At 46.4% G+C, this 14,484-nt stretch overlaps 1 protein-coding gene and 1 long non-coding RNA gene across 3 annotated transcripts in view; one reads left to right on the top strand and one right to left on the bottom strand.

Moving 5' to 3' along the window:
• The window catches only part of CDK15 (cyclin dependent kinase 15), a 79,240-nt gene that overhangs the window by 49,473 nt on the left and 15,283 nt on the right, over window positions 1-14,484 (bottom strand). The window contains exons 6-8 of the mRNA XM_090044762.1: window positions 9,013-9,107; window positions 1,772-1,834; window positions 421-544 (exon numbers count right to left, since the gene is read on the bottom strand). Of these exons, the coding sequence (XP_089900888.1) occupies window positions 421-544; window positions 1,772-1,834; window positions 9,013-9,107 (282 nt within the window). The remainder of the gene's footprint in view (window positions 1-420; window positions 545-1,771; window positions 1,835-9,012; window positions 9,108-14,484) is intronic.
• LOC149867104 (uncharacterized) overlaps window positions 1-14,484 on the top strand; it is a 173,643-nt gene that overhangs the window by 154,689 nt on the left and 4,470 nt on the right. The window contains exon 5 of one of the 2 annotated variants that reach the window (XR_016441985.1): window positions 12,829-12,881. This is a non-coding gene — a long non-coding RNA (uncharacterized LOC149867104). Of the gene's footprint in view, window positions 1-3,068; window positions 3,942-12,828; window positions 12,882-14,484 lie in introns of those variants that run through there. The other variant, XR_016441986.1, reaches the window with a different exon arrangement.

The raw sequence follows: 14,484 nt of genomic DNA, 5'->3' as shown, positions 1-14,484 counted from the left end.
GGCTCTGATTCTCATCTCTATTGAACAGATTTAGTGCTGTGACAGTAGCATAATCAGGGGCTGGAGGGCAGTGATTGGAGCAGCAGCCCTGGGAGCCACCTTCGGTGGGTGGTGCAAAAACAGTCAATGTCACAATTGGCATAGCAGGAGCTAGCACTGCCCCGTTAATTAGCAGCTGCCTTGAACATGGATCTGCTCTGCTACGCCTCTGCACTATGGTGATTGCATTGACTTAAATGCAGTTATTCCCAATGTCTACCAGGATGAGGGAGAGAAAAACTAGGTCTACAGATTAACCACAGTAATACTTCTGTAAAAGTGCAGTGGAAAGGCTATGCTCACATGCCTTAGGTGGCTTTGGATGTATTAATGTGTGAAAGTCTGGCTCTTAGCAGGTGCACTAACCAGGCAGTGACTCACCAAAGTCAGCTAATTTGAGCTCACCAAGGCAACTGATGAGCAAGTTTGGAGGTTTCAGATCACGGTGAAGAATGAGTTGGTTGTGGATGTAAGCCAGGCCTCGTAAAAGCTGGAACATAAAAATCTAGAAAAAACCCCCCAAAAATAAACTGAAAGAGATTTGTATGATTTTGCATTGTTGTATTAACTTTGAGTGCTAGAGAAGCAGAGCTAAAATGAGGGAGAAAACAGTAAAAATTGTGGAAACTAGTTGAGCAACTGCATGGACTGAGGGGAGAATTGTAATAATATTCAGCTCCCCCATTCTCCATGTCTCTTTCAGCATATTATGCTTTAACGATGAAGGAGCCATCATTTCAGATCTTTAGATCCTAAATGACCATTTCAAAAGCCTCACTTCCTTTTTGAACTTAACCATTCATTTCACGAGCAAAGTTAGCACACTGTAAAGCACAGGCTCAGGACCCAGGATGTCAAACATCCAGACCCTAGTGTTAGTCAACAGGGGATTAAAAGAGGAGGAAAGAATGCAGACCCTGGGCTAGTCTACCCCAGGAAGGCTGTGCCAGTATAGCTAGCTATAGGAATAAATCTCTTAGGGGAAATACAGCTCAAATTGGAGGAGGGAATTCATTTGCTGGAATAAAATCAACTCAGCAAAAAGGACTTTTGCTAGTCAAAGTTAAAGATTTGCGGGGAACAACATCATTTTGTTAAGGTAGAGGTGTGGTTTTTCTTTCACACTCATAACTAGAGCTTGGTTTAAACTGCAGGCCCAGCTTGCTAATATCACGGCCTGATCATGGTGGGGGCCACCATTTTCATACCCAGATCAAGGAGCTGTTTGCTCAGATGGCTGCTGCAGGCTGGAAGCATTCCCTAGCCAGCAGCAAAAGCCTAGGAGCCCAGGGGAGAGGGAAAGGGGTTGAAAAAGAGACAGGGGAAGAGAGAGCTTGGGGATGGGTAGCAGAGGGGTTGTTTGCGCCTCGGGTAGAAAAACTGGAGGGGTGGGGTGGGAGCTCCTGGGGGCTGCCTTGGCAGACAGCCTTGTCACTGGGTATGGGAGGGGCTGTTTGTTCTCTCCCTCAACTCCCAGCCTGTGTGTTCTCTCCCTCAACCCAGTTTTCCAACCCAGAGGACCAGCCTATCTCCTTCCTGGTGCCTTTAATTGAAAGATGGATTGAATCTTGACAAAACAAATTGTTTGTCAGAAGTTTGGGTTAAATACACATTAGTAAAATGCTTAAGACATTTTGAGCATTGCAACGATTTACCATGATCTGACATTATGAAATATAAATATATATTTTGGGGCTTTAAGGTATATTAGTTGTTTTTTTTTTTAATTTACCATAACATTGTGAGGATGAAGTCCTCCTGGATGTTGGGCCATGTATTGTGCCAGGTTTGTGTGCTAAATAAAGAGAATAAAGAGAAAGGCCTTAAAGCTGTGCAAGTATCTATGGAAGACTAACCACAAACAACATCATTTTGAATCGAGAGACATCTTAGTTACTGGTGACTCGTGTGTAGTATTCAATACAAGCTGGAAAATTCATATTTAATTTTATCCTGGTAAGAAATGTATTGTTAAAGCCCTATTAGTATATAGGCTCACCACCCTTCAATGCAAATGTGACAGGTGGCTGGGACCAGAAGTCCCACCCCCTTCACCCTGCCCTTTTCCCCTTATATGGTGTGACGTCACTAGCCCCACCCCAACCCATCACGTGGTGTGTGACATAAGCAACTCTGCCCACACTCCCAGTACCATGGTGTGTGACATCAGCAACTCCACCCCCACGCCCAGTCACATGGTGTGTGACATCAGCAACTCCACCTCCACCCCCAGTCACGTGGTGTGTGACGCCACCACCACATGGTCCATGACATCAGAAGGACAGCTCATGCAGACCCCAAAGCCCAACCCCACATGCTGCAAGACCCGCCCTAGACCATGTGGTACAGTTATGACCTATCAGGTCCCAGACTGCTGTAGCCTGCGGAGTACAGGCATGGCCTATGGGGTGGCAGTGGGGTGGTGTGACCCCTCTAACAACCTGCCCCACAACTCCCGACCAATTGCTGGGGGTTTCAGAGGCCTTGGACCTCCCAAGAATGATGCTGAACCAATTGGAACAAGTAGAGGGGGTGGGATTTAGGCTGCAACCCAACCAGATCTATCTGCTTTCCCAAACGACCCCTCTGTTTATCTGAGATAATGCTAAGGCAACCAGGGGCAGATATGGATTCTTTCACAATGCCTGTAGGCCCACTCACTGCAACCCCAAGACGGCCTCATAGAAAGCATTACCGTAGAAATAGTTTTGAGGAAGAGGCCAGGCTCCTAGCCCAAAGACTCTTTGAGATGCCTGAACCTGTTCAGGAAGACCCAATGAACAGGCAAATGGAGGAGGCCCATGCCCCCGAAGCAGATGTTGAGAATTTGGAAGATGGTATCTTTGTGCCAGAGCCTGCATGTGAAGTAGAGGTCATCACAGAGGAGAGACCGGTAAAAGACTTGGGGCATGGTTGTGGGGGCACTTAGATTTTGAGGGTAGTGGTGTGGGTTCACTTCATGGTACGTGTGTGTTTGGAAGTAGCTAAGGACTGATTAAACAGCAGCTAACTAAGTCCTTTATTTGTAGTCCTTTGCAGTTAGATGAAGCCTTTTTAATGACTCCAGACAGCCTACTCACCAGTACACCAGAAGGAAGCGTGTGCTTCTGCAGAGAACAGAGATCAGATGAGGCTGAAGAGTTCTGAAGACAAGTAGGCATTGAATCATCAGGTCCTGTTTCAAGTCAAGAACGTAAAATCTTCATGAAGTCTCTTGTGCGCATTTCCTTTTATGGCATAATGAAATACTGTTTGAGGAAGAGACTTTCTGATCAATGCTGGGGGTGCACATATGATCAAGGGGGTAAAGAAGTACACAATTGTGTTACTTGGTTAGATGAAGACATAAATCAGACAATTCAGGAACTTTGCCAGGAAATGTATCTTGATAGCATTTTCAGTGCTGGTATAGACATTCGATTTGCCAGGAACATTCTCAGAATTACTGGGAAACATTTAATTCAGGTTAGAGAGCTTCTAAATGCTGTGCATTCTGAAGAAGATCCTAATGCTGCCCTTCATGATTTGATCACTAAGGAAGATAAAACGGTCATACCCCATACTGAATGCTTAATTGGTACTAGAGATTATAAAACCCTGCTTAAGAGAAGGGTTTAGTAAAAACAGTTTAAAATGGAAGGTTTTACATATTTTGCTGATCTTGGTGGGAGGCTGGGGGTGTTGGGTTGTACAACACATCAACAGTTTTCTATATCTAATGTAGGTTAGCATTTGCTTGAGTGTCTTGGATCTCTAATCACATACATATAGGGTTTTTTGTAAAGACAAAACCAATGAGATTAATGGTCACTAGAAATGATAAAAAAAACCCTTTTTAGGAGAAGGTTTAACAAAATAAACCCATAAATATTGTAAAGGTTTTTGATGGAAATAAAGACAGATTAAAATATATATATTTTACAGGGCTTTTATGCTATGGGAGGGGCTGTGAATTTTCCAAGAACCAGGGGTGTGTTGTAAAGATAAACCAGACCACAAAAAAGCTGACCTGTGTGTCCAGATCTCTACATATTTTAAGACTAAAAGGGTGGAGTTATCTTTTAGTCATGACTCTGTTTTAAAAGTTATATTTTACTTTATACATACACTATTTTCCTTACTGTATTATTTAATTTTTAATACAGAGGACTTACTTATTGTATCATTTCATTTATATTACAGAGAGTTTATCTAGTGGGGAACCCTAACCCTGTTACTAGGAGGCAGGATGACCCCCCTAAGTACAGACCTTTCCAGTCATAGCCAGCCCATCAGGTGACAGGAAGAGGAAGGTCAAGGCCTTATAAAGGGAGAGGAGAAAAAGATAGACAGGCGTCGGAGAGGCGGACCCCCATGGCTACGATACAGCGTTTGCCATCTCGGCCGGAAGGATATACCAAGCCCAGGGCCATACAGGCCTAAATGAGACCCTACCATGGCTGGCTAATGTGGGGGAGACTACCTGTGGTGGGGTGAAGCCCAACAAATTCCACATGGTGCGACCTTGGGGAAAAGGCGAGTAGGAGGCACCTGAAAACCTCCGCCTCCCATTCCTGAGTTGTCAGGCAACTGAAGAAGGGCCAAGAGAAGTCCAGAACGGCGGCAGTACCTGAAAATGTGGAGACTCATCCTGGTGAGTCTGAGTCTTAAGGGGGGGAGGTGTGTCACAGAGCACTTACGTGCCCTGCTCCTTTTAAAGAGGGGAAACTGCTAGGGAAGAGTCCTAGCAGTGAGTGAGGAGCCCCAGCTGCTAGTTGCTAGGGGAACCAGAATTAGCTGGTGACCCACACCTGCCAGTGGTCAGCTGACTGGAAGGGACAGGGCCTGGCTCACATTTAAAGCCCAGAGCTTAGGCCAGGCTGGCAGTTCTCTGCTAGCAGCCAAGGGAGAAGGAGCTCTGCCAGAGCAAGCAAAGGGGAGAAGTCTGACTCCACAAGCAGCTCCTGATTGATGTTATGAGACGGAGAACTTCCTGGTAGGGACTGAATGATGTTTTAACCTGGCGGCTTAGATCTTATGGTATAGCACAGGGGTTTGTGTTTTGTGTTTGCTGTTTAAAACCAGAGGTCTGGGTGAGACTATCAGGGGTTGGAGGAGGCCTCGTAGGGGACCAACGGCAACGTGGAGACCCCTAGCCCTAGAGGAGAGGCAGTGAGAGTCCCTAGAGAGGGGGGTCAGTGAGAAGCCCCAGAAAGGGGGGAGCATTGATGAACACCCAGTAGGGCACAGAGTGAGACAGGGCTACAGAGAACCCGAGTGCCAATGGCGGTGTGGAGTGAGACAGGGCCACGGAGAGCCCAAGGAGGACAAGGGGGCCACAGCAGAATAAGGCCCAGACCAAAAGATGTGAGTACCATCTGCGAGGCTTGGGGTGTGGTGTAGGGGAGGAAGGGAGCCGCAGATAGCGCTCCCTTACATCGGGGCAGTAAAAGGGCAGCCTCCCGCTTAATTAACATCTTCTAATTAATCAATTAACAACAAGGCATGGCAGGCAAGAAGGCGGGTGGTTGGCCCATAACAGGTGGGCGGGGTCACCAGTAGACGGACTTCAAAGGGGCGCACCTGTCACAGTTACAAACTTGGGAGGCTTCCACCCAGATGTTAAATGTAGCTGGCCACCCCAACCATTTCACCAAGAACCACTTCTTTCTTCCCTTTCCTTTCGTTGCTAGAACTTTTTCAGCCATGTAAACTCTGTCTGTTTGGGGTTCACTTTTTGTAGCTCTTCAGGGTAAAAAGAACCCTCATTAGGTTCATCTTCATAATCTTTCAGTTGTTATACAGGCGTCTGTCTGCATGTGTCTAAGGACTTCATCCACTATGAAAATCTCATCAGTGAATGTTTGTTCATAACCTTTTTCAAACCTCACTTTGGTCCTAGACACCCTTACGTGGTCTCCTTTTCTAAATACGGGTGCTGCTGGTTTTATTTTGAAATTGTCCCTGTACATAGTTTTCCACACCTGTGGAGAGTTTGAGAAGTTCACGTCAACAGGCCTGGTGTGGGTAGTTCTGTGAAAACTGTGGTTGTAGCTCTTTATAAACTCTGGTAACACATCAATGTAGCGAAAGGTGTTGCGGGCTGTAAAATACCTCCACATCTTTGATTTTAATGTTCTGTTAAGCCGCTCTACTACTGCCGCTTTCACTTCACTGTTTGTCACAAAACGGTGAATATTATACTGTTTTAACAGTTTGCTTAAAGACTTATTTAAAAATTCTTTCCCTCGATCAGTCTGTAATTTTCAAGGTACGTGGCCCTCTGTAAAAACGGTTTTAAAGGCCTGAGCTATTTCACTGCCTGACTTTTAGACCCATGGCCCAGGCATACTTTGATAATATGGCTATCGCTGTAAGATTAACTTAACCTCATGATTGTGCTTGGAAAACTGCTGCATATCCACCAAATCTGCCTGCTGTTGCACATCAGTATCTGAAACAACTGTCTTGTTTCTTTTAAAACATCTTCTCACCGGTTTGTGTAGGGTGTAAATGTCCTGATCTGAAAGCCAGGCGGCCAACCTGGTTCTGTTCAGAACCTTATTCTGCCTTTTGGCAGCTTCAAAAAGCGTGTTCACCCTGCCAAAACTGCCAGCTTCACTAGGAGAGTAATAAACTTCCTTTAACGTAGCCTCCTGTGTAGACATGTCTGGTAACCGCTGCCCCACACCCACCCCATGCTTACACCTGTGTGGTGCATTCAAACGCTTGAGGACAAATTTAAACCATGGTAAAACAAGGTTTATTAAGCAGGTAAGAAATACAGCATTAATGAGATCTTCAGCCTTGTCTTGAACAGTTGTTCAAAACCAGGTCACGCAAGAAACCTTCTGAACAGGGGGGTGGGATACTTTTTTATTTGAAAATAGCCCCCAAGTACACCCCTGCTCTGTGACTTCCTTGGGCTTGTAGCCCTGCTCGGTAATCTCCACAGGCTCAAAGCTGGGTTAACGGTTTTTCATAGAATCATAGAAGTAGGGTCAGAAGGGACCTTGTAGATATTCAAGTCCGACCCCCTGCCTGGGCAGGAGAAAAAGAAACTGGGCTCAAATAATTCCAGCTAGGTAGGTATCAAGCCTCCTCTTAAAGACCCCCAGGGTAGGAGCCAGCACCACTTCCCTTGGAAGTTGGTTCCAGATCCTAGCCGCCCTGACTGTGAAGTAGTTCTTATGGATGTCTAATCTAAACCTACTCTCCAACAACTTGTGGCCATTATTCCTTGTTATGCCAGGGGGCGCTAGGGGAAACAAGGTCTCTCGCAAACCCTTCTCATCCCCCCTAGTGAGTTTTTTTTGTCTTTGGACAAAAATGTTGCATCAGTCTTTGGTCTCAAACTGCTCTTTTGGACATGAACAAAAGCAGTTCACGCAAAAGACCTTTACTTTCGGTGGGGTGCCACTGTGCATGTTTTGAAAGCTCTCTACAAAGGCGTCATCTACCTGCAAAAACATTGTTATTAACACAGGCCCAGATAGTTACAAGAAAATCACCCCCACAAAAATCATCTAAATTAGTTACCTCAGCAGAGTCCCTTGAGACAGAGTTGTCCACACTCTCCATAGGCGGTTCTTATACAGACTGTTCAAGTTCTGTCACAGTCCCTGCTCTTGTTTTGGTAGACTTGGCATCCATCTCATGCTCCTGAATCTCCTCCATGTCTGCCCCCCATGTCTGAGCACAGTCTCAGACAAACAGAGGGATCGCTTGGGAAAGCAGATAGACCTGGTGGGCTTGCAGCCTAAATCCCCACCCCCCCTCCTTGTTCCAATTGGTTCAGCATAGTTCTTAGGGGGCCTGAGGCCTCTGAAATCCCTGCCAATTGGTCAGGGGTGGTGGGGGCGGGTTGTTAGAAGGGTCACACCACTGCCACTGCCACCCCACAGAACTACCTGGGGGTAGAGCAGTTTGGGACCTGATAGGTCTTAAATGTACCATGTGATCTAGGGTGGGTCTTGCAGCATGAGGGGCTGGGTTTTGGGGGTCTGCACGGGCTATCCTTCTGATGTCATGGACCATGTGGTGGTGGCATCACACACCGTGTGACTGGGGGTGGGGACAGAGTTGCTGATGTCACACACCATGTGACTGGGGTGGGGTTGGTGATGTCACATACCATGCGACTGGGGAGGGGGCGAGGTTGGTGATGTCATGTGCCACGTGACTGGGATCAAGGGGTGGGGTTGGTGATGCCACGCACGACATGACTGGGGTTAGGGGGTGGGGCTGGTGACATCAAGCACTATGTGACTGGCGCTAGGGGTGGGGCTAGTGACATCACACACCATATATGTGATGGGGGCATGTGGGGCAAAGGGGTGGGACTTCCGGTTCCGCCCACCTGTCACATTTGCATTGAAGGGCGGTGAGCCTATATACTACTAGCCTTGATCCATGCAGCTCTTAAAACATGCTTAAATTTTAGCATGTGCTCAAGTATTAAGTATTAAGCTAAATCTGGGCTCTTGTCTGCTTGCTGACTCATCCCAGTTGCTCAGAATGTTGAGCCATTAGTTGCCAAAATTAAAAATTTTTGGATTTCAAACTTTTTCAAAACATTGCAGAAGAAAACCATATTTTCATTTATTTTCCTCCTTGATTGTTTGATGGATTGATTTTTTACTCCCATAGGCTGACATTAGAAGGACCAGCAATAAGAGGAATTTATGGCTCAACAACAGGTTTCTCATCACATTGTGATGATAGCAGTGAAGGAAATCAATTTTTGCCAGAGTAAAATAGATAAGGCATAGTCTTGACTGTCACTAAGGGGATAGAAAAGTGGGAGGAACAAAGCTATAGAGCGGAAGGCAGGAGATTCAGAGAAAAACCCATACCAGTACCAGTCATTGTACTGAAATTGTTCATGACACCTTCCTCCATTATAAAAGCTTTATAATGCTAAAACAATTAACAGAATTGATCCCCAAGTCTCTACCTAACTTTTTGTGACAGGCTAGAGAAAGAACAACTCACCATATATTCAAAGACAAATGTCAGAGTCTCTGTTGTCTGGAAAATGTCATGCAGGACCACAATGTTGGCATGTTTCAAATGCTTGAGAAGGGAAGCTAAGAAAATATAAAGGAGGCAATCAACTTAAGAGCTACCAGGGGAATGGAAGCAGCATGTTAATGTCCTGGGATGCGCATGACTCCATCAATCCAGCTGTCTGAAAACACTGTTGGGCTAGATCTGCTAAAGCTGGATCAGTGAATTGGAAACAATACCATCCTGCACCAGTCCGACCCCTGGTACTGCAAGGAAGATTTCACTCTAAGCATTGTCACCTCTGGACCTTACTTGTGATATTTTTCAGGGAGACAAAATATTTAGAAACCATCGCAACTAGCAGGAAGTGACAAGATGGCACTGATTCTGCACATTCTGTCCCTTCCCAGCCAACACCTGCAAGTTACTGCACAAGTTCTGGGTTTGGTTGGCCCTTGGCAACAATCCCACAGAAGGGAGTTTGTAGTCACTTTCCATCCTACCAATGTCAATGGGACTGTACATGGGATTTCTGCCAGCATAAGATGGTGTGGACACAACACTGAGTTTAGCCCTCTGCTATTATTGTTGAAAAATATATGCATATGTATATATGTAAGTATATGTATAAGTATATATACAGCTCAGGGCTCTAGAGCAGGGGTGGGCAAAATATGGCCTGCAGGTCGCATCCAGCCTGCCAGGCACTTTCATCCAGCCCACCAAGGAACTGTACCCCACCCAGCCCTTCTGCCCATGAGGATGCGAGTGAGGTGCCCATGCATACACTCTCCCCAACATATCCTATTAAGCCTCACTCCCACCCTCACGGGCGGAAGGGCCTGGCCCAGCAAGCAGCAGCTTCCAGGAGGGGCTACTGTTGCCCCTGCTGCAGCTGCCCCCATGGGAACCTACTTGCCTTCCCAGGTGTCCAACTCATTCTAGGCAATAGGTAGGGAAGCGGCAGGGGCAGGGGCAGTGGAACTGCAGCTGGGTGGAAGCACGGAGAGCAACGCGGAGCCTGCACCCAGGAGGGTGATGGGAGCACGGAGCTCGGCTGGGCAGGGTTTGGATGTGAGGGAGGGTGGTGGCTGTGGGGACACACCACACACTTCCCCACATGGCACGCAGCCCCCACTGCCAGTACCAACAGCAGGTGGGAGTGCTTGGGGTACTTGTGCCTGGCGCAGGTGCTGGCAGCTGGCAGGGCACGGCTCTTGCCAGTGCTGCACGCATAGGCAAGGAGCTCAACCTCTACCGCACCTCTATTGCAGGGTCTCCAGGCTGCATGCCTGCAGCTCCCACACTTGCACTGGGGGAAGCCCCGTGCTGGAGCCAGCTGCCTTACCTGCCCCCTCCTGCCCAGGTCCCTGGACTCTTAGCCTTTCAATATATTTGCTTCACTATTGGGCAGAATTACTGCAGTTGTCCAGTCCCTGGACTCAACTGCTCTTCCTTTTGGCATGCTTCAGCCTTTCTCACGTTAGGGCAGGATCCATCTAGCACTAACAGAAAGGCAATTTCCCAGGAAGAAAGTTGAGCTCAAAGCAGCTGATACTTATTAGTAGTATTATAGCAGTGTCCAGTTCTGCAATCAAGATCAGAATTCCGTTTTGCAAGACACTTTACCAACACACCCTAAAAGATAAGTTCTGACCTAAAAAGTGAAGTGACTGAGTCACCAGAATCATAACGCACATTTGGCTTTTTATAGAACGCTCTGCATTCCAGTTTGGGAGAGGCATTGGATGGAAGTGGGGGGGAAATAGCTATTTAAAACCAACAACATATGGGCAAAGAAGTTAACTCTGTATGCTGGTAGCCAGGTAAAGTAAGTGAAAATGCCTGGCTTATGGCCGTAGTTCCTTGTGTAACTTACTTTGAGATGTTCTGATGAAGGCAGTAATTACCCCTATAAAATAAGCTTGTTATGTTTTTATATTTTAAGATCTAGGTTGTGCCTGGCCTGTAAAGGCAGAGTAGGGAAGAAAATGCATAAAAATTCAACAGCTTGGGCAGAATCCTATTTCATTTTCTGTACTTGAATGGCAGTTGTGCAGCCACTTAAATTCCATTTTTGGCACTTGCACACAGTTTGTGATCCTATTGCATGAGCAGTATAGATATATAACATGGCTACAGAGCATATGCAGTTGGTTACACTCTGGCCAGACAAGTGCAAGTTCCAGAGTAGTAGCCAGGCAAAAATCTGTGACAGGGGGTACTGGATGCCAGAGAAGGCGATCCCTCTCATCTATTGGCCCGGTAGTTGAATGGGAGGTGTGGGGGGTGTACTCACCTGGGTTCTAGGTCCCACTTACACAGAGGGAATTTGAACCTATGTATCTCTCTGACTTCCCAGCACAGTGTTCAAGTCACCATGCGTTATCTGGTCACATCGCTAGCTTACCCCTTCATACTTGCCCATTGGACAGGAAACAGAAGGAGGTATGTGGTGCCAGGAAGAAGAGAACAAGCTAGGAGGTATGTGGGTCACTGAGAGAGCTACTGTATTGGAAAGGAGGGGGCCATGCATTTGAACCTAGACTCCTGATCTGTCTAGGGCAAAAAATCTCCCACTTCTGTTTATTAAGTAAATATTAGAGTGTTGGGGAGGGGCCTGAAAAATGCCTAATAAGGCCTAGTTAATAGAGTACTGAGCTAGGAAGTTGAAAGGATGTAGATTGCTTTGGGTGAGGGGAGCCTAAAACCTAAGCTGCCTGCTTCCTGAACAGGCACTCTACCCACTAGATTATTGGATCAAAACATTGTCTTCATCCCCTTGGTTTTTGTCTGACCACAATTTCAGGACTTACACTCACATATGCATGTAAAGAGCTGCGTACCTGCTCTGCTGGAGTGCATCCTACTGCACATGATCGGCAGCCATGTGCACACTGCAAATGAAATAGGATCACAACCTGTGTGTAAGTGCCAAAAATGACAACCAATTGGACGGTGCTCAATGTGGAAGTCCAGGAGGTCAGTAAATGTGGCCTTCAGGCATCAGAGGTTTCTTCTATCAACTGGTATAACAGAACAGCACAGATCTTCTCTAAATGATAACTGTCTGCCTATGGATCCAGTAGAAATGCTCTGGCCATGTCCTTTATGCTTTGAAGGTGGATCTGGGGTGAGAGAAAGTGATAGTGCAGTTGCAACCTTCCTTCCACTATATAGCACAGTGAGGTCCCCCTTTGCCCGGCTGGCAGAGGACAGCTGAGTGGACCAGACAGGAAGCAGGTGCAGGAAGGTGGGGATTCAGCCACCACCACTAACCCTGGCTGAGCCACTCCTCACAGCTTGAGCCTCCATATTGGCAGGAACATCTAGGAAGCCAGGCAGGGAATCAGTGTAGGAAGGGGAAGGGAGGAATCAATCCACCACTGCTGCTGTCCCAGTCTGAACCAGAGGTGGGGGGAGTTCCAGGGCTACTCCCACCCCACTCTTGAGGGAGTAACTTGAGGGAGAAGCTGCACAGGGTGCTGGGATTAGCTGGGGACAGTAGCGACCGCAGGTGGATTCCCCACTTCTAGGCCCTTCTCCAGGGCCTGCCCACCCCTGCAGTGACTCTATGTTATCCAGAAATTCCCATACCATGGAGGAATTTCCAGCTGGCCAGATCCAGTAAGTAAAAGCTATCTTGTAGTAAGGGAGGAGCACAAAGGGTCCTTAGTAAAGAAGAAAGTCAGATGTATTGTATCTCAGTTAGACACTGTGCTTCTGAGAGTTGCCCCTCTAATGATGTATCCTTGCCTCCCCCTACTGGGACTGGCCTTAAACCTTTTTAATTCTTTTCAGGCTCTCCAGGATGAAGGGGCTCTAGGTTGATGGTCACTGGCCACTCCCCCAAGGTAACAGAATGCAACATTCCAATAAATTTACAGTTTCGTTCAATGATACTTGTGCTATTGACTTACTTTGTAAATTTAAGCTGTCAGCTGTCACAAAGCTCAGCTGACAGCTGAGGAGCACCCCCAGTTTCTACTAAAGTAAATGAAAGTTATGGCTGTCAGTGCTTTTATTAGGGTGCCTCAATTAGGTGCTCACCTTCAATTAGTGTGACCTGATCTTTTGAGCATAAAATTAGCACCAGAGATTTAAATAAGTACAAGTTGGAGGATCCCCTTCTTAAGCTTATTGTACTGATGGGTTTTGGGGGTAACTGTCTAGCAAAAACCCCACAGGATTTGAGCATCTGCACCCCCATATAATACAGGATATTTAAATACCATTCTCTGCTTTCCCTCATAATAAGGATAAAGTCTCCATGCTGATTCTTATCTTATTTACACAGTGTAAATCAGAGGCTGCCCCACTGACTTCTGCAAAGTTACTCTGGATTTAGCCATGGTAAACAGACCTCCTTCCGTCTTCTAGGTCTGTTCTATGAGTTCTGGGATGTCTGGTCCCTGATTGCATTCCACTGACCTGAGTGCTGACAAAATCAACCTCAGCTTTGAAATTCAATACTAAGTGGAAAATATAGATGTGGGAAGTCCTGACCCCTTTCATTTATAGATGTTTCTCATACTAGACAAGAGACAGGCACAAAGGTTGCATATTTCCCCCTCCATTGTTTTCAGCATAAGAAAGAAACTGGATTATGGCTCCTTGGGATATCAAAGCAGGCTAAAGTAACAGCCAAATGGCAGATTAAACAGACAGTTTTGGAAGTTATGCCTGCAGGGGCATGTAAACCTGTAAAAGAGAAAATCAGGAACTTAAGCACAGACACAAAGCTAAGAAATTAAAAAAGCTGTAGACATTTTGCTCAGTGCTGTGTGAGTTCTCAGGAAAAGCATCTCATCCCATGTTGAAATAGTAAACTTAACTAAATGCCAGTTGTGTCTGAAGACCGTGGTCACCATGCCCAAATTTCTGAGGATACTGATATCAGCCATGATATGGAAAAGTAGCACTCTGGGACACCCATATCATGAGGTCCCAAAGGAAGAGCCTATGAAAGACAGCTCTAGTTTGCATTTGCAGATTACTGTGGCAGATTTCTGTACAGAGCTGAGCACTATGGTGTCCTTGTTAACTGGCGACCAACATTTTTGGCAGGTGTGCCACAAAATAAGCCCCACACCCACTCCAAAGTGCCAGTCTGATCCTTCTCCTCTATTTACTTGCTTTGCTTTCTGCCCCCCGCCTGCTCTGTTGTTCTGTTTCCTGCTCTATCTGTTGCTGTGTCTCCCTGTTCTCTCCCAAGTCTGCTTTGTGACTCACACAGAGGTTGTCCATGTCAGTTGTGGCACACACGTCATGGGTTGGCTGCCTTCTCCTATTCCATGGCTGTTGCTTATAGGTGTTATGGTAATAATAGTGTTACTGTACCAACACTGAATAGAAAACAAATGTTTGAAATAGTTAAATCTTAGCTAAATTGTGACTTTGCCTGCTTGTCAACACAGGTCAAGTTAGGAGGAGCTATGAGATAACACTTCCAAAGTG

Source organism: Crocodylus siamensis, chromosome 4 (genome assembly GCF_052110815.1).
Source record: "Crocodylus siamensis isolate JL-2025a chromosome 4, ASM5211081v1, whole genome shotgun sequence".
In the NCBI taxonomy this organism is placed as follows: domain Eukaryota; kingdom Metazoa; phylum Chordata; order Crocodylia; family Crocodylidae; genus Crocodylus; species Crocodylus siamensis.
The sequence above is the reverse complement of the archived record's forward strand: the minus strand, read 5'-3'. Positions and strand labels throughout refer to the sequence as shown.